The sequence below is a fragment of the Hemitrygon akajei genome, chromosome 9 (genome assembly GCF_048418815.1).
Source record: "Hemitrygon akajei chromosome 9, sHemAka1.3, whole genome shotgun sequence".
In the NCBI taxonomy this organism is placed as follows: Eukaryota; Metazoa; Chordata; class Chondrichthyes; order Myliobatiformes; family Dasyatidae; genus Hemitrygon; species Hemitrygon akajei.
In genome coordinates this window covers 52,650,544-52,670,321 of record NC_133132.1, presented here as the reverse complement: position 1 = coordinate 52,670,321, position 19,778 = coordinate 52,650,544, and the positions used below count along the sequence as shown (strand labels likewise).

The following is a 19,778-nucleotide window of genomic DNA, read 5'->3' as shown; positions in this document are numbered from 1 at the left end:
CTTCAGGGAGAATCACCCAAGTTCATCCAACTCTCCTTATAGCGCAGACCCTCTAATACAGACAGCATCCTGGTAAACCTCTTCTGCACTCCCTGCACAGTTTCCACATCCTTCCTAAAACTGCATGCAATATTCTGAATGTGGTTTGCCTGAAGTTTTATTTAGCTACAGTATGACTTCCTTACACTGAACTTTCCCACCAATGTAGGCAAGAATGGGTGGTGTTCTCTTTACGACCTCATCCACTTTCAGTAAACTATGGACCTGGACCCCAAGGTCACTCCATACCTCAATGCTACAAAAGGGTCTATCGTTTACTGTATACTTTCTCCTTTCATTTGACTTCCTAAATGCAACACCTCACACTTGCCTGGATTAAACTCCATCTGCCACTTCCCTGCCCATCAATTTTTAACAACTGTTTTCTCCTGCATAGTCTTTCTTATTGACTCTAGAAATGAAATTTCAACATCATAACACCTGAATATGTAGTGTGTGTCACTGGCAACTTCCAGCTGGTGGCCATAGCAATGTCTGATTTTCCTACGGGAGTTGTGCTGATTGATTAGGATACAAGTGGAAATTCCCAAAGCTGGTCTGGTATACACATCTTGAGCTTAATGGCTTCCTTTCTCCTCTTTAAGTTTCTACAATGCCAAGATGTAAATTTGATTGTGACTGAAGTAGTTCACTGGACAGCCAAGAAGAATGATGCAGTACCAAGGGTTGTATAAAATGTTTTAATCAAGATAATTATGATAGTCAATATCCAAGGCAAAAAGTACAGACCTGCTTCATGAAACAGCTTTAGAGCTTGTAGCATGTATTCATTAATAACATTTAGCTTCCAGCTCTTCAAGGCATCAGATTGTATACACAGTTATGCACCTCTTAAAAAGTGAGGCCATTCATTAACAGTTAATGGCTCAATTCTGATTTTGCATTGAGATTATCTTGTTAAAAAGCAGGATTATACTTGTGATACCTCACTGTATTTACTAATTGCCTATAAGATTAAACAAGACATGGTAACATTCAGGAAATACTGGTTGATTAACAATTGCGGCAGATAGGCGGAGAAAGAGAAGTTAACTGTAAGAAGCAGGATAAAAATCAAAGCTAGGTTTAATTTCTTTTAAGTGGTTGTCATAAAATAATCCTCAAAGAATTCTGGGATATTTTCCAATGGATCATTAGGATGAATGATATCAAACCAGTAAACAGGAATAACTGTAAAAACAAAACATATGACAGAAAAGTAATGAATTCTGAACAGAGGAATGAAGGTAAACAGGAAACGGATGGTAATCAGAAACACAAGGGAGACTGCAGATGTTGGAAGTCAGAGCAATACACAGAATGCTGGAGGAACTCAAGAGTCAGGCATCAGCTAAGGAGGATAATGAACAGTTGATATACACCCTTCATCAGGACTGGGAAGACAGTGGGGAGAAGCCAGTATGAAAGGACATTGGGGGGGGGGTGCCTCTCTTTTCCCCTTCTCACCTGAATCCACCTATCACCTCAACACACACACAAAAAACTCAGCAGTCCAGGCAGCATCTATGGAAACGAATATGCAGTTGACATTTCATCAAGACTCATGGGACATCAATTGTTTACTTTTTTCCATAGGTGCTGTCTGGCCTGCTGAGTTCCTCCAGCATTTTGTGTGTGTTGCTTTGATTTCCAACATCTGCAGATCTTCTCTTGTTTGTGATTCTACCTATCACCTGCCAGCCCTTGCTCCACTTCTTCCCCCTTCCCTTTTATACTGGCTTCTTCCCTCGTTCTTTCCAGTCCAGATGAAGGGTCTGGACCCAAAAACCCAAATGTCCATTGTTGCTGCCTGACCTGCTGAGTTCCTCCAGCGTTTTGATGGTAAATGGAGAACGGGTGAAAAAGAGCAGATGATTTGAGGTAAATAGGGGAACGGTGGTTAATATGGAATGGCGGACTGGTAGTTAAAGAGAGGTAGATGCTAACAGTAGATTATAGCAAACAAAAGTACCAGTAAGCTGGTGATGGTTTTTATGTGGTATATGCTGGGATTCAGCATCAGATAGCGAACTTTTGATGGATGGTACGTTAGATAACAATGATATGTAGAAGATGGTAGATTATGGCTAGATGACAACTGGAAGTGGATGGAAAACAGGGAAGGGATAGAAAACAGTTGATGGATAGCAAACTAAAGCTTTTCACAGCATCTTGGTACACATGACAACAATAAGCCAATGCTGATACAATTAATTACAAAATAAACCGGTCACCAATGCTACATAGGACATGGATGGAAAAGGGGGATGAGATGCAAAATGGAGGATGGAAGATAACTGGGAAATTAATGGCAAACTAGAGCTAGAGGGCCAGTGATAAACCAGGAATTGATAATCAATTGAGTTAATAGTAAAAGGAAGATAGATAGGTATACAGAATGGATTCTAAGGAGACAAATGGCAAAGAGAGCATAGATGGTGAATTCAGATGGAAGGTAAACAGGTGAATGGTGACGGCAAGAGATGGACTCTGAAGCAACAAAATCTGCTGGAGCAACTCAGTAGATCTAGCAGCGTCTGAGAAGGGATAGGAATTGTTGACGGAGAAGGCTGTCATAAAGTGAAGAGGGGAGAGGGGAGTACAGAAGCCCAAGGTGGACTGCAGAGGGGTTGAAAGATGAAGGGCAGGTCAAGACAGGTTGCGGAGGGGCAGGGTTGAGAGTCAGTGGCAAGTGAATTAGGGCTGGAGGCGGAAAAAAAGATGGAATGAGGTGGAAAGGTTAGAGGGGAGGATGAAGGTCGTGGCAGGATGGGAAGCAGGAACACAAAGGGCTACTAGTGTTGGGTAAGGGAAGTGATGGAGGCAACCAACAGGGGAAAGGTGAATGGCAGCTGGAGCCACAACCAGGTTGTTGTGGAGGAGTGAGTGATCTGTGGGTGAACTATGTGTGCGGGTGTGATAGGTGGATAGAACCCGGGGAGGGGAGGCTGAAGATGAGAGATGGGTGAGGGTGGGAAAGAGACTGAAAATAAGGCTGGAGGAGGATCAGAAAAAGAGATACGCAGAGAGAAGTGGGTGGGGAGAGGGGGGGAAACACACGAGGGAGATTACTTAAAATTGGAAAACTTGATGTTCAAGGGAAGATTAATGATAAACAGTGGATAAATGGTAAAAAAAGAATAGATGGAGGATAAACTCAGGATACGTGGTAAAGAGTGGATGATACTAGGATTAGATGACAATCATTAGATAATGGGCTGGAGATGGAAGGGTAAATGCATAGGGATGGTAAATAGAAGGAAAATGATAAATTATAGTTGGCTGATGAGATGGTGATAGGAGAGTAAGGGATTATGGTAAACCGGAAATGGATCTTAAACAACAAATGATGAGGAACAGTGGATGAATAAGAAAGGAAATAGATGGTATACAAGTGTAGATTGTACACACAGGATGTGTGGAAAAAGAAAACTTGGATTCTAGGCCAATGGGAGTTGGGGGGGGGGGGGGTGGTGGTCAACTATCAATGGTCAGAATGGACCCAGTAGGTCGAAGGCCCTGATTCCATTCTGTATGTCTCTATGACTATGAATTGGAAGATGAACTGAATGCATTTCAGTGGGGAATTCAATGTCCGTCATCCACAGTGGCTTGGTAAGATAACCAGCGACGGAGCTGGCCAAGTCCTGAAGGACGTGGATGCTGAACTGTATCTGTGGCAACCCAGGTGCGAACAAGCAAGAAGGATAAGCCAGCCTGACCTCTTCCTTGCTCATTTACAGTGTGCAGAAGCATCTGTTCCTTAAGCCACTGGTAGGTGGCCAGTGATATTTTGTGGCACTACATTCGGGCTAAGACAGTAAGGAGAATAGATCTGGCAGCTCAAGAACCTGGTGTCCATAAACAGTTGTGGGCCATGAGCATCACACAGTCCGTAAGTATCTGGTCTAACATTTCCCCCCACTCTATCGATACTGTTAAGTGAGAGGATCAAACCTGTTTCAATGAAGAGTGCAAAGGGGCAAAGCAGAGGCAGCACAAGGAGTCTCCACATTGTTGGTCTAAACTTCAGCATTGTAATTTAATCATTACATCTTCATCATCACTTCATTGCCACTGGACCTAAGACCTAAACTCCCTCCCTAATAGCACGGTGGGAGCATTTGCATCAAAATTCTGCAGGGATTCAAGAAGACAGCTCAGCACTACCCTCATGCTGGCATTCATTAAATAAAGGAAAAATAGTTAAGACGGCAGCTGGTGGCAAGTACAGAATTTAGAGATGGTTAAGAGGTCGTGTGCAGTAAAAAGGAGGTTGGATGTTTTTGTAAATGAATCATAGAGTTGTGTAGCAAAGAGATAGACCATTCTGCCCATCATATCCATGTGGACCTTTCTGCTACACTAATCCCATTGGCCCTAATAGGTCCATACCTTGCCTATTTAAGTACCTGATTATCAAACCAGAGACTGGTGGTAGGGAAAGGATGGATGTTAAACAAGGACGTGTGATAAAGCAAGGGTGAAGAGTAAAATAGCAGATGGATGATATACAGAGAATGGATGGTAAAGGGGAGATGAGTGATAATGGGAGGATGGATAGTAAATTGGGGATAAATCGTAAATAGAAGGTGGAGAGCAAACAAAATCTGGATGGTAAATTGGGATGGAAGGAAGAGTCACAGACATTGCACAGCATAGAAACAAGCCCTTCGCCCCAACTCATTCATGCCAACCAAGGTGTTTTTTTTGAACTGGTCCCATTTCCCATTTGGTCCCATTATTACTCAAAATGTTTCCAATCCATGAACCCATCCAAATGTCTTTTAAATATAATTGCATCCACTTCGACCACTTTCTCTAGCAGCTCATTCAATATACCCACCACTGTCCAAGTGGAAAAAAGTGACTTTTAAATCTTTCCCTTCTCACCTTAAACTTATACCCATTAGCTTTAGACTCCCCCAAACCTGAAAAAATACCGTGATCATCCATCTTATCCAAGATCCTCATGATTTTATGAACTAATTGTAATGAGCTCTTTAGGCCAGAGAATGTTGTGGACCAAGGTTTTTAAGAGCACCTGAATTGGTTAATTGTTGTCTAATGAGAGTCATTAATTGTTTAGAGTTCCTTCTCGAGCAACTTGCTCATTATAATGTGGGTCTCCTGGTGCTTCCTATTTAGACTTGTTACGTTTATTTTGATAGGCTCAGGGATTCTGCGTACTTGTATTATTTAAGGAGTCTCCTGATTAGCGCTAATTGCGGGGTCCTAGTTTTGAGAATATTACTTCTCGTGGTGTTGCTCGGCCGGAACACTGTTGTTCCTTTGGAATTATTATGAATAAACATTGGTGGCCGCCTCTACACTGGAGTCTGTTCTTCTGCTGCGCTTGGGTTCTGATACTGTAAGTGCACATCATGACAGTAATTAGGAGACGAATGATGAATGAAACATTGAATGAAACAAAGGGGAAATAAACAGAGGACTGGAGACTAATTAGGAATGGATGTTGAACAAAGGATTGATGAAAAACAGGTGATGGGTGTCATCCTAGAAATGAGTTAAACCATCCAGATTGTTGCAGAAAACATTTTAGTTCACTGACGACTTTCAGGGAAAGAAATCTGTCCTCCTTACCAGATTTGGCCTATGGGTGGCTCCACACAGACCTGGGTGGTCGACTACTAACTGAGGTCTGTCCACATATTATGAACAGGGGGTTCATGGAAAGCAAGAGACCAGTAATAAACAGGACATGAATGGCAGAAAGGAATGGATAAGAAATTGAGGCTGGATGGATGTGAAACTGAGGAACTCCTTCTCAGAGAGTGGAGAAACACTGGACCTCAGCTCTCCGGGGTTTTTAATTACAGAGAAGATCAGGGAAGTGGCACTTTTGAACAGATGAATCCTGTAGATCAGGGGTTCCCAACCTTTTTTATGCCATGGACCAATACCATTAAACAAAGGGTCCGTGGACCCCAGGTTGAGAGCCCCTGCTGTAGATGATCAGTCATGAAATTACTGTGGGACGGAGTAGCCTAATTCTGCTCCTGTTTTCTTAGATACTTAGGCAAATAAGGGATGAATGGTAAACAGGATATGAGTGATTTCTGATAAATGGATGCGCAGCAGAGAATGAGTGATTAATTCAGGCTGGATGATAAACATAAGGATGGTTAATGGGAGATGGAGAGGAAGCAAGAGGTGGAGAAGACATTGAAGATAGATGGTGAAGAGGAGATAGCGGAGAAACAAGATGGATGGGAAGCAGATGGGAAATGGGCGATAGATGGTTAATGGGACCTGGATGGGAAGTGGAAGATGAAAGAGAAATGGGAGATGGATAAAAAAGGGGAGGTGATCAGGAGACAAATGAGAAACAGGAGATGAATGGCTCACTGGAGATGAATTATAAACAGGAGACAGATATTAAACAAAAGAACAGGTAAATCATGGTTAAAGGAGATGAACAATATTCAGGATGTACGGTTAAGATCAGCTGGGTGCTCAACTGGAGATGAATGGGAAATGGTGGTTGGAAAGTGAATGCTGAATCAGGAATGGATGGTAAGTAGTGGAACCAGAGACCAATGACAAATGTGAGATGGACAACAAATATCAATTATTTATTTATGTATTGAGATTCAGTGCTGAGCAGGCTCTTCAAGCCACGTTGCTCAGCACCCCCATTTTAACCCTAGCCTAATTACAGGACAACTTACAATGACCAATTAACCTACCAACTGGTACGTCTTTGGAGTGTGGAAGGAAACTGGAGCACCCGGATGAAATCCATGCGGTCACGGGGAGAACATACAAACTCCTTACAGGCAGTGACAGGAATGGAAGCCAGGCCTCCAGTTACTGTAAAGCTTTGTGCTAACTATGATGACTACCGTGCCGCCCCAGTGTGAAATATGTGTGGCTGGAAAACCAGCATCCTCTGCTGAACCAGGAACATGAAGGTGGGCAACTAAACATTCAGTAAGCAGCAATTCCAAGAAATCCAAGGTTTTGTTTAAACCACACAGGGTCAGAATTCAGCCAACCTCCCAGCCAACAGACCTTTATGTCACTACAGAGAATACACAGCTCAAAGTCTTACACACAATCGATTATACACAGTCAAGGCGTAGAGGGCAGTCTTGATTCTCATATTGTGGCACTTGGGGGAATCTCTTGAACTGCAGAAGTCTCCTCACAATAATTGGCACAATTTCGTCTAATCCAGAGTTAACATAAGTGGTCTCTAACCACTGCCTTAAAATCCATTGCCTGAGACAAAGAGCGTAACCTTTGACAAATGCTTGGCCTGAAAAGTGTGATTATGATATTCAGACATGTCCACGTCAACCTCCACGGTGCAAGGTCCTACCAAAGGCTGCACAAGGGTGAGCTCTCCCGTCCGCCGGTCAGATCGCTGGACCACAAACTGCCCTCGGCTGCTGCCTCCCACGATGCCAAAACGCAGACTGTCAGCTCCGGGCCTGCCAGGGACAGCGGCTGTGGCAAAGCGGAACAAGGTGGCTGGAGTCTTCACTTTGGAGGGTATCGAGAGGTAATGGAAGGAGATGGTCTTTGCAGCATGGTGGCACGACTTGCTATTCATAGGGCAAGGGTAGCGCTCACAGTGACTGCACAAAAAGGAGAACAGATACATTCCAGTGACGCTTTTAGAAATATAGCTCAACAAAACATTTATTTAACTGTTCTATGCAAAAAATCATACGACACCGGAACAGGCTCTTAACCCAGAGTCCGTGCTGATCATTAAGAACCCATTTACACTAACCCCATTACATTTTCCCCACATTCCTATTAACTCCCCCAGATTCTTCCATGGAAGATTAGCCCTGATTAAGAGCCCTGGACCTCCAACACAACACCTTCAAGGAGAGGCTGGCATGACCAATTTCATTGACAGACTGACTCACAATGGTGAAGTTTTAACATAGCTGACATTTCCACGAGGCTGCGGACACTGCGGATTAACACACTGAAATCCTCCGCCCGTGTTGATGCAAGTTGCTTCCCTTGTGCAGTTGTGCTGTGAGGTTGCACACTCATCTATGTCTGGGAAGAACAAGGACAAAAAGTTCACAAGTCAGTGCAGGTTCAGAACATCCACAAGGCTGTAAAGCCTATGATTCAATGCAGTGCTATTAAATTAGAATTTCAGTCTTAAGATTGTTTAACTTCCTAGATAAATCAACATATAATTCAACAAAATTACTATCATCTTACTCATTCTTTGGAGATTTTTCCTTTGCACATGACATGCAACCATTATCCATTTTGGCTGTCATAGGTGTAGCTAGTGCCATCTATAAATTTGCTAATGATTCAACCAATGTTGGCAGAATTTCAGATGGCAACGGAAGGTGTGCAAGAGCAAGATACGCCACATAGTGGAGTGGTGTTGCAGTGACAACCTTGCACTCAATGGCAGCAAGACCAAAGAGCTGATTGAGGTCTTCAGGAAGGGTAAGATGAGGGAACACAAACCAATCCTCAGGGATCAGAAGTGGTGAGAGAGAGAAATTTCAAGTTCCTGGGTATCAATGTCTCTGAGGACCTAACCTGGATGCAACATATTGATGCAGCTGTATTTCATTTGGAGTTGAGATTTGGTTTGTCAACGAAAATACTTGGAAACTTCTATAAATGTACTGTGGAGAGCATTCTGATTGGCTGCATCACCGTCTGATGGTGGGGAGGGGGTGGACTTCCGCACAAGATTGAAATAAAAGTTGCAGAAGGTTGTAAAATCAGTCGGCTCTATCATGGGTACCAGCCGCTGTAGTAACCAACACGTCTTCAAGGAGCAGTGCCTCAGGAAGGTGACGTCTCTCATTAAGGATCCCCACCACCCAGCACACGCCATCTTCACACTGTAACCATCAAGGAGGCACAGAAGCCTGAAGGCACACACTCAGTGATTCAGATTCTTCCCCTCTGCCACCTGATTTTTAAATGGACATTGAACTTCATTTCTGTTATTCTGCAATACTTATTTTAACTTAACTACTTAATAGACATATATAGACTTAATGTAACTCAGTTTTTCTCTATAATTACTCATCACGTATTTCATTGTACTGCTGCCTTAAAGATAACACATTTCACAATATATGCCTGTGATGTTAAATCTGATTCTGATAAAGTCATATAGCCGATGGGCTGATATCCTTTAACTGATTGAGTCCAAACTGGACATCAAGTACCCGTTTTGCAGCGATCTCATTTTATTCTCTCTAAGCACACGTGCAGATGATTTCCACTGATTCTTGGTATATGGAATCACAGTATCATACAGCATGGACGCAGGCTCTTTGGCCCAAATGGCCCGTGACAACCAAGATTCTCATCCAAACTTATCCCATTTGCCCCGTTTGGCCCAAATCCTTCTAAAACCTTCCTATCTATGTACCTGTCCAAATGCCTTTTAAATGCTGTTAATGTACCTGCCTCAACCATTTCATCTGGCAGCTCATTCTGTAATACTAATCGTACTCTAGGTGACCACGCTCAGGTTTCTATTAAATCTCCCACATCTCACCCGACCTCCCAGAGGACTGCAACCTTGTTGTTGGGTTTGGAGGCTTGCATGCCTCGATGACCCGGAGAGCTATGTTAGCTGGATTCCGGCCTTTATGCTTGCTAGGGTCACCCATGCCAAACAGGTCAAAGGTTGGAGGACAGGGCAAGTGTGGTCTACTGGTCCTACAGGTTTGGGAGTTCAGCCCGGGCTAACAACCCTGACAGGTAAAACAAAATTGTTATGGAAACAGCAATGATGATTCCTTCTGCATCTTAGTGCAATGGTATTCCTGAGACTCCACCCAGGACCTGCATGACTGACAGCAGTGAAAACTGAGCTGTTGACATGGACACTACCTGGATGGAGGACCTTCATTGCTGCACAATGGTGTAATGGTCAGTAAGTAAGGAAACTACGTCCTTGAGTTCATCATTCCCCCATCATCCTCATCATGTCCCGATTTCTCTGATGTGGGCAATCATGGTCTTCCATCTGTCTATGTCCATGATTTTTCTTGGCAAATTTTTCTGCAGAACCTGTTTGCTATTTCTTTCTTCTGGGCAGCGTCTATACAAGATGGGTGACCCCAGCCATTATCGATACTCTTTAGAGATTGTCTGCCGGGCGTCAGTGATCGCATAACCAGGAGTTGTGATACGCACCAGCTGCTCATACGATCATCCGCCACCTGTTCCCGTGGCTTCACATGACCCTGACTGGGGGGCTAAACACGTGCCACGCCTGGAGGGAAGGAGCACTTTACACCTCCTTTGGTAGAGATGAATCTCCACCCTGCCACCAGCCGTTTCCTACGGCTGGGCAATGAAAGCTGGATACAATATTCCAAATGTGGCCTCACATCTTGTACATCTGCAACGTAACATCTAATCTTCGATATCCAGTTGCTTGTCCAATGAAGGCCAATGTACCAAAAGCTTTCTTCACTATGTGACAATACCAACTCCCTTCCCCCCCCCACCAGACTCTCCCATTTAGCTACCCAATTAGGTCAACATATAGTAGTCAATTAAACTATGACCCTGTTGATCTTTGGACTGTGGAAGGTGTTACGCCTGTGCCCCCTCCTTTTTGAGAATCGCAAGATCGCTATTAAGTCAGGTCAGGAGACCCAGGAAATGAGAGAGAGACGTTTGAAATGTCCTGGCCCTCAGCGATACAAAGCAACGGGAAGCGGCCATTGTCTCTTGGAGATGGAATTGTGTATTGAGTACTGTGCTTCGTGGAAGCCCTCAGGCAACGTGGGCTGGTTGGGGGATTGCATCATTCCACCCTGATTGACATCTGAGACCCCGTGAATGGGGATAAAAGAGGGTCTGGGGAATGGCCCCTTGAGACACGCACCAGGAGAAACGCTAGAAATCCCGTGACACCTTTTTTTACCTACTACGTACGATTCAGCATTCCATGTTTGGTATAGGAAGGGCATTAGACATTTTGAAGATCTTTTCATTGATAATCGCTTCGCTTCTTTTCAGCAGCTCTCTGTTAAGTTCAACCTGCCTAATGCTAATTTTTTCAGATATCTCCAAATCCGACACTTTATTGCTCCTTTAATTCCTAACTTTCCTGAAATGCCTGCGAAAAATGCTATGGAGCTATTTCTTTCCATTAATCCACTAGGTAAAGGTTTAATATCAATTATCCGAGATAAACTAGCAGCCTTACGACGGGCCCCTGTGGATAAAATTAAAATGGCCTGGGAGCAGGATTTAAATATCTCCTTATCCGAGGAGAGCTGGGACTCAGTTCTCAAATCGGTTAACTCAACCTCTCTTTGTGCTCGCCATTGCCTTTTACAGTTTAAGATTGTTCATAGAGCCCATATGTCTAAATCTAAACTATCTCGATTCTACCCTGGCATTAGTCCACTCTGTGATAAATGCAAGAGGGGCATGGCCTCTCTCATCCATATGTACTGGCTCTGTCCTAGCTTGGAGAAATTCTGGAAAGATGTCTTCACTACATTATCGGGTATTCTGAATCAGCACCTAGAACCAAACCCCTTAATTGCTCTGTTCGGTTTTTGGGGCGAGATAGATTTATGTCTGGGTCTGACCAAATGCCGAATACTATCCTTTGCCTCTCTCCTGGCTAGACGCTTGATCCTCCTTAGATGGAGAGATGTTGCCCCGCCCACTCATGTGCAATGGCTTAACGACATTATGGCCTGCTTGGACCTCGAAAAAATTCATTATTTAGTTCTTAATTCGGATCTAAAGTTCCATAAGGTCTGGGGACCTTTTATCGAGTACTTTCATAACCTTCCTCTTGACTAGGGTTTTTTTTTCTTCTTTTCGGTCCCTTGCTTTCAGCTCCCTTTTTTTTTTCTCTGGTAGTAGGCATTATTATCCTCTGTTGCTAAGTGTATTCACAGTCTGGGAGTTTGACTGTCCTGACCTATACTCTTTATATTGTGTTGTGGTTGGTCTGGAGTTGTTGTTGTTTTTTTTCTTGTGTTGTGGGGCTTGGGGAGGACACTAAGCTCACTTGTCTTTAATTTAGGTGCTTTTTTGTTAAATTCTCTTCCTTTGTAGCATATTGTTATTGTATGCTTAATTTTGCACTGTATTAATGCTCCTCATTGGGATTTGGGGTTTTTAATTTGTAAAATGTTTTGAAAAACTAATAAAAAAATTAAAAAAAAAAAAGAAATCCCGTGACAGCGTTTAATAGCGACAGTCGGTGGAGGGCCCACGTGTGTCCTTTCCCGTTGCCCCGGGATTGAGGCCCTACCACGGAAGGCGGCTTAGCTAAGGAAGAGATCGCCACCGACGCCATTTCGAAGGATCAACATCATAAAACGGAAAACCGGGCAAGTTCTAAACCTCCTGTCTCTCTCTCCAACCAAAAAGCTGCAGCTTAAATGAACTAAAGTGACTTTTATATTTCCATCGGACAATATATAATCCCCTAGACAATGATAGAGTTATTTCTTATTGATTATTATTATACCCGCGCTTTTAGATTTAGTATTGACGGCATATATTATCTGTATGGTTGCATTGATAATATTTTTGTGTATTTTTATCAATAAATACTGTTAAAAATAGCACCATCAGACTTCAACGGACCTCTCTATCTTTGCTGGTAAGTGACCCAGTTACGGGGTACGTAACAGAGGCAAGAGGAAATTGAACCATCTGGAGGAAACTCATTCTGTCACAGAGAGAGCATGCAAACTCCACACAAACAGCACACAAGCTCAGGAGTAAGTTTAAGTTGCGGGAGACATGAGGCAGCCATGCTACGAACTGTACCGCTGCGTACACTTGGCAGCGAAAGTCTGGGCATTTAAACCAAAGATTGTCTGAGTCAGCTAGTTGGAAATGTCTTTGTCTTCCTAAGGAAATGCTTTGATCTCAAGGCTGTCTCTTTAATGCTATTTTTATACACAATACCTGTGCGCCCAAATTCAATTCTGGAAACGTCAGCCAGAGGGTAAACAAGCTTGGATACCCCAAAGCAATTTCTTTTTAACACCAATAATCATTTGAATTGAGCTCAGCTGATAATATACAGTAAATTTTGTGTAGGCACAGGGACAGAAGAATTAAGAACAGAAATAGGTCACTTGCCCTTTCTAAACTGCCCATCATTCTTCAAGATTACAACTGTTCTTCTACCTCAGCTCCACGTTACTGCATGCTTCCATATCACTTGATATCCATACAACTATCAATTGCAGTTCTGAAAGAACTCAATGACCTAGCCTCCATAACAGTTCAGCGTAGAGAATTCCAAACATTCACCACCCTCTGGGCAAAGAATTTTCTCCTCATCTCTATTTGAAATGATACAGTGATAATTAATCTTGTTCATTCCGAGCCTGTGACCCCTGATGTGCTTTAAGCTGGCTGTTATTTGCTGATTGATTCCAGAGATGACTATTTCTTCATCATAGTTGGGTCAGGTTTCTCTCCCAACAACCTGGATTATTGCTTGGATTGGAGGATAGTAATGAGAGAGATTGAATGGACTGGGTTTATTTTCCCTGGAGTGAGAGAGCTAAAACAAGTGTTTAAGATCATGATACTACAGATAAAATCCTTTTTCCCATGGCAATGGCATCAGGACCAAGAGGACATAGGCTTAAGGTGAGGAGGAGGGGGATTTGAAGATATTCTGAGGGGTAATTTTTTTTAAACACATTGTTTGATTGATGTCTGTGAGTGCTGATAGAGGAGATGGTGGAATCAGAAACAATTATTATGATGAAGAAGCAATTAGATAAACACGTAAACAGGCCAGGCCTGATGCAGAGAAGCAGGATTAGTATAAATTAGGGGTTCCAACCTTTTTTATGTCATGGACCCCTCCCATTAACCAAGGGGTTTGTGCACTCCAGCTCACAACAGTCGGCATGGATGAGGTGGGTTGAAGTGACTTTCTCTATGCTTTACAACTCTACCGCTCTCTGAACAAGTGAAAGTAACCCTTCACCTTGTGGACAGGGGCAGTCTGAGAAGACGGCTGTCATTGGCATTCATGGGTGGGCAGTCAACTGCCGACCTTATCCACAGTCCATCAGTGGCAAAAAGGGAAAATAGTCCAATTGTTCCCAGAGGCAAGGACTTACCCCCACAGCTTCTGCCATCACTGAGAAGTCTGTACGCAGCTGGGCAGGTACAGCGGTAGGAGCCCGGGATGTTGACACAGTTGTGTATGCAGAGTCTGGAAACTCCCTTCAATTGGAAAACCTCACACTCGTCCACATCTGTGCAACAGAATGAAGATTTTGCTCAGCAATACACCACAGTGAACATAACCAAGTTGTGTTTTATAAGTATACCTTATTCTGGCATATGTGAGATTCAGCATATACTGTTGACTGTTAACTTGCCCTCCAGCTCAGCTCAGGGGGTAATTAATAATGGTACATAAACATGCAAGTACAGACAGGCAATGCACTGCAATCAGAATAATTTTCTGCACAAAAGAACTTCTCATACCTTCGATTCTTCTATCAATGGTCTTGAACTAACCTCTGCTCCTGGAAGCAGTTTTCCATCATTTAAAACAATCACAAGAAATGGGAGCAGGAGTAGGCTACCTGGCCTGTCATGCCTGCCCCGCCATTTAATAAGATCATGGCTGATCTGACTTTGGACTCATCTCCACCGACCTCCCTTTTCCCCATAACCCTTTAATTCACCTACTATGCAAAAATCGGTCCAATCTTGTCCTAAATATATTTAGTGAGGAAGCCTCAACTGCTTCCCTGGGCAGAGGATTCCACAGATTCACTACTCTCTGGGAAAAACAGTTTCTCCTCATCTCCATCCTAAATTACTCCCCTGAACCTTGAGGCTATGTCCCCTAGTTCTAGTCTCACCTACCAGTGAAACAATTTTCTTGCCTCTATCTTATCTATCCCTTTCATAATTTTAGATGTTTCTATAAGATCTCCTCTCATTCTTCTGAATTCCAACAAGTACAGTCCCTGGCGACTCAATCTCTCCTTATAGTCTAACCCCCTCATCTCTGGAATCAACCTGGTGAACCTCCTCTGCACTGCCATTGAGAATTATTTTTCACAACATTGAGCATTAGTCTTCCCTGCTCAAGGACTCGCAGGTCCAGCTCTCCCCACCACTGACGAGAAGTGACGCCTCTGGAATTGGACATCCATCATTGTGGACCCCCACCATCTGGGCCCTGCCACCTTCCCGGTCCTGCCAAAAGGCAGGTGGTATCAGAGCATGAGGACCCACACCTCAACATTCAACAAAATCTGCTGTCAAGTTCTTGATCCTACCTGAAATTCCCTAACACCATCCTGATCTCTTTTTTTCCTCTCCACAGCTTGCACTAATGTCATTGTGTTTATCTTTTTTTTCAACATTCCTGAAACTATTTTATTGCTGGAACCCACCCACATAGCTCTCCATTTTCCTTTCATCCATGTGTATATCTAAGAGTCTCTTAAATGCACTTAATGTCTCTGCCTCTACCAGCAACCCCAGCCATGCATTCCATGCACTCTGTGTTAACAAAAACTTCCCTTGATACCACCCCCCAATACATTTCTCCAATTACTTTAAAATTATAGGTTTTTGTTTAGGTCATTGCCATCCTGGAGAAAAAGGCGCTCGCTGTCCACTTGGTCTATGCCTTTTACGATTTTATGCGCCTCCCTCAAGCCTCCTCTGATTCTCCTTCAGTCCACAGAGAAAAACCCTACCTCACTCAACCTTTTCTTCATAAGACGTGTTCTCTAATCCAGGTAGAATTCTGGTAAATCTCCTCTCTGCACTCTCTCTAAACCTGGAGATCAACGTCTAGACAATGCACAGAAGTGATTAGGAAGACTAACAGAATGTTGGGTTATATAAGTGGAGTTCAAGTCTAGAGACGTTCTCCTTAAGCTGAATAATGCGCTTGTGAGGCCACACCTTGAGTACTGTGTACAGTTTTTGTCTCCATATTGTGTTAGGGATGTGAAAGCACTGGAGAGAATCCAACGAAGGGTGACTAGACTCATACCAGATCTGCAGGGTATGAGCTATGAAGAAAGTTTGAAAGAATTAAATCTTTTTAGCCTAAGTAGATGTAGAATGAGAGGAGACATGATAGAAGTGTTCAAAATCATTAAGGGGATAAGTAAAGTGGATACCAGCTGTTACTTCATCCATCATCAAGGACACGGGGCCATTTGTGGAGACCGGTTGAAGGGAGATTTCAAACTAATGTCAGGCAGGATTTCTTTACACACTGAGTTGTGGACACATGGAACAAACTACCTTGTTGTGTAGTTGAGGGTAGTAACTTAGAAACTTTTAAATCTAAACTCGATAGTTATTTCAACAAGCTATGTGAATAGGAATTTGGCAAGCTTTGTTGGGCTGAGTAGCCTCTTTTTGTCAAAAACTTTCTAACGTTCCACATCCTTCCTATAGTGAGATGACCAGAACTGAACACAACATGCCCAGTGCGATCTAGCCAGGGTTTTATAGAGCTGCAGTATTACCTCATGGCTCTTGAAATCAAACCAACTAACGAAGGGCCACACACTATAGGCCTTCTTAGCCATCCTATCAAGATGCACAAAAACTGAGGGATCTATGGACGTGGACCCCAAGACAAGACCCTAAAACAAAGGAGCAGAATTAGGCCATTTGGCCCATCAAGTCTGCTCCATCAGGGCTGATGCATTTTTCCTCTCAGCCCCAATCTCTTGTCTTCTCCTAGTATTCCTTCATGCCCTGACCAATCAAGAATCTATCAACCTACGTAAAGATTTGGCCTCCACAGCTGACTGTGGCAACAAATTTACAACAAACAGATTTACCATCCTCTCACTAAAGAAATTCCTCCTCATTCCTGTTCTAAATGGACATCCCTCTACTTTGAGGCTGTGCCTTCATCCTAAGACTTCCAAACTATTGGAAACATCCTCTTCACATCCACTCTGTCTAGACCTTTCAACATCCGATATTTTTCAGTGAGATCCCCCCTCATTCTTCTAGATACCAGTAAGTACAGGCCCAAAGCCTTCAATCACTACTCACATAATAAACCTTTCATTCCCAGAATCATTCTCATGAACTTCCACTGAACCCTCTCCAATGTCAGCGCATCCTTTCTTAAATAAGGGGCCCAAAACTGTTCACAATACTCCAAGGGAGGCCTCACCAGTGCCTTAACCAGCCTCAGCATTACATCCCTGCTTTTATATTCTAGTCCTCTTGAAATGAGTGCTAACACTACATTTGTCTTCCTCACCACCAATTCTACCTGCAAATCGACTTTAGGGAATCCTGCATGAGGACTCCCAAATCCCATTGCAACTGTGAAGTGGGGTGCCGTGCGCAATCATAATCGATTGAAAACTGACGTGGGAGCATGGAGGAACATCGGGAAATCTCCAGGAAGACCATTGCTGCTGCTGCTGCTGCTGTGAGGACCGGGACTCTGCTGGGAAGAACAGGCCCCCAGTCCTCGGGGTCGCGTTGCCGATGGCCGTTGGCAGGGCTGTCTTAATACGCTCAGCAGAGGATGGTGCTCGGAGAAGCTGTGCCGGAGGGGATAGTCGTCGGCTCGGAGGTTCGATGGACTCGGAGTCCGCTGCGGTCAGGTCACTTTCAGTGTGTGCTGTATCTGCGAGGCTGGGTTCGACAGAGCTTTCATTGTGTGCTGCGTCTGCGAGGCTGAGTCGAGCGGCGCCGTGTAAGTCCATAGCAGGAGTATTCCCTTCTGCCGCCGGCGTGGGATGGCGAGTCTGTCGGGACCCTGGGGACTTGTGGAAACTGTGTGGTGATTTCTTTTGAACTTATAGTCCTTTAACATCTTTGGACTATTTTTACTGTGCCCATGGTCTGTTTTTTTAAAATCAATTATGCTATTGTTTGCACTGTTGTAACTATGTGGTTTTATGCAGGTCTTGTAGCTTTAGTTTTTGGTCTTGTTTGTCTGGTGGATTTGGAGCTCCTTTCCGGGGAACGCGCTAAGACGGTAGCGCGATATTAATATGCAGCAGCCTCTCTGGGCTCTGGATTGGGGATTGCCAAACGTTATGTGGATTTTCTGGTGTAGTCTGTTTTGTCATATGCTTTTGTGATATCATTCTGGAGGAACGTTGTCTCATTTTTTAACTGCATTGCATTTGTGGTTTCTAAATGACAATAAACTGAATCTGAATCTAGGACTTTTGAATTTTTTTCTCCATTTAGAAAATAATCCATGCTTTTATTTTTTTTTACCAAAGTGCATAACCATACACCTCCTGACCCTGTATTCCATCTGCCACCTCTTTGCCCATTCTCCTAACCTGTCTAAGGCCTGTTAGAGTGCCTCTGCTTCCTTAACACTACCTACTCCTTCACCTATCTTAATATCATCTACAAACTTGGCCACAAAGCCATCAACTTCATCATCCAAATCATTGACATATAAAAAGAAGCAGGTCCTGCACACACCCCTGTGGAACACCACTAGTTACCAGCAGCCAATCTGAAAAGGATTCCTTTATTCCCATTCTTTGTCTCCAGCCAATCAGCCATTGCTCTCTCCATGCTAGTATCTTTCCTGTAATACCTCTTATCTTGTTTGGCAGCCTCATGTGCGACATCTTGTCTAAGGCCTTCTGAAAATCCAAGCACACAACCTCCACTGATTCTCCTTTGTCTATCCTGCTTGTTATTTCTTCTAAGAATTTCAATAGACTCTAGTCCTCTTGAAATGAACACTAACGTTACATTTGTCTTCCTCACCACTAATTCTACCTGCAAATTAACCTTCAGGGAATCCTGCATGAGGACTCCCAAATTCCCTCCCAAAAACCTCCACTGATTCTCCTTTGTCTATCCTGCTTGTTATTTCTTCAAAGAATGTCAACAGATTTGTCAGGCAAGATTTTCCCTTAAGGCAACTATGCTGACTACGGCCTATTTTATCACTTGCCTCCAAATATACCGAAACCACATCCTTAAAAGTCAACTGTGACATCTTCCCAGCCACTGATGTGGTCCAATATTTCCTTTCTTCTGCCTCTCTCCCTTCTTGAAAAGTGGAGTGACATTTGCAATTTTCCAGTCCTCCGGAACCTTTCCAGAATCTAGTGGTTCTTGAAGGATCATTACTAATAACTTCACAATCTCTTCAGCTTCCTCTTTTGGAACCCTGGGGTGTAGTCCATCTGGTCCAGATGACTCGTGTACCTTCAGACCTTTGAGTTTCCCAAGCACTGTTTCCCTAGTAATACTCACTTCCGTCCCTTGCTACTCTTGAACCTCCTGTATAATATTAGTGCCTTCCACAGTGAAGACTGATACCAAATACTTATTCAGTTTATCCACCCTTCTCCTCCATTATTATTTCTCCAGCATAATTTTCCAGCAGTCCGATATCCATTCTCCCCTCTCTTTTACACTTTATGTATCTGAAGAAACTTTTGGTATCCTCTTTAATATTAATGGCTAGCTTACTTTCATATTCCATCTTTTCCTTCTTAATGACTTTTTAGTTGCCTTCTATTGGTACTTAAAAGCTTGCCATTCCTCTAACTTCCCACTAATTTTTGCTTTATTACCTGCAATCTCTTTCCGTTTTATGTTGGCTTTGGCTTCCCTTGTCAGCCACAGTTGTGTCTTACTGCCCTTAAAATATTTCCTCTTCTTTGGCATGTATCTACCCTGAGCCTTCTGAATTGCTCCCAGAAGCACCAGCCATTGCTGCTCTGTCGTCCTCCCTGCTAGTGTCCCCTTCCAAT

The 19,778-nt window shown here is 43.4% G+C and overlaps 1 protein-coding gene across 3 annotated transcripts in view; it reads right to left on the bottom strand.

The window, feature by feature from the left end:
* Positions 1–726: 726 nt before the first annotated feature.
* The window catches only part of fbln7 (fibulin 7), a 54,753-nt gene continuing 35,701 nt past the window's right edge, over positions 727–19,778 (bottom strand). For all 3 annotated transcript variants that reach the window (XM_073055969.1, XM_073055968.1, XM_073055970.1), the window contains 3 exons: positions 14,148–14,285; positions 7,944–8,082; positions 727–7,643 (listed from right to left, as the gene is read on the bottom strand). In XM_073055969.1, the coding sequence (XP_072912070.1) occupies positions 7,271–7,643; positions 7,944–8,082; positions 14,148–14,285 (650 nt within the window). In that variant the 3' untranslated portion in view covers positions 727–7,270. The remainder of the gene's footprint in view (positions 7,644–7,943; positions 8,083–14,147; positions 14,286–19,778) is intronic.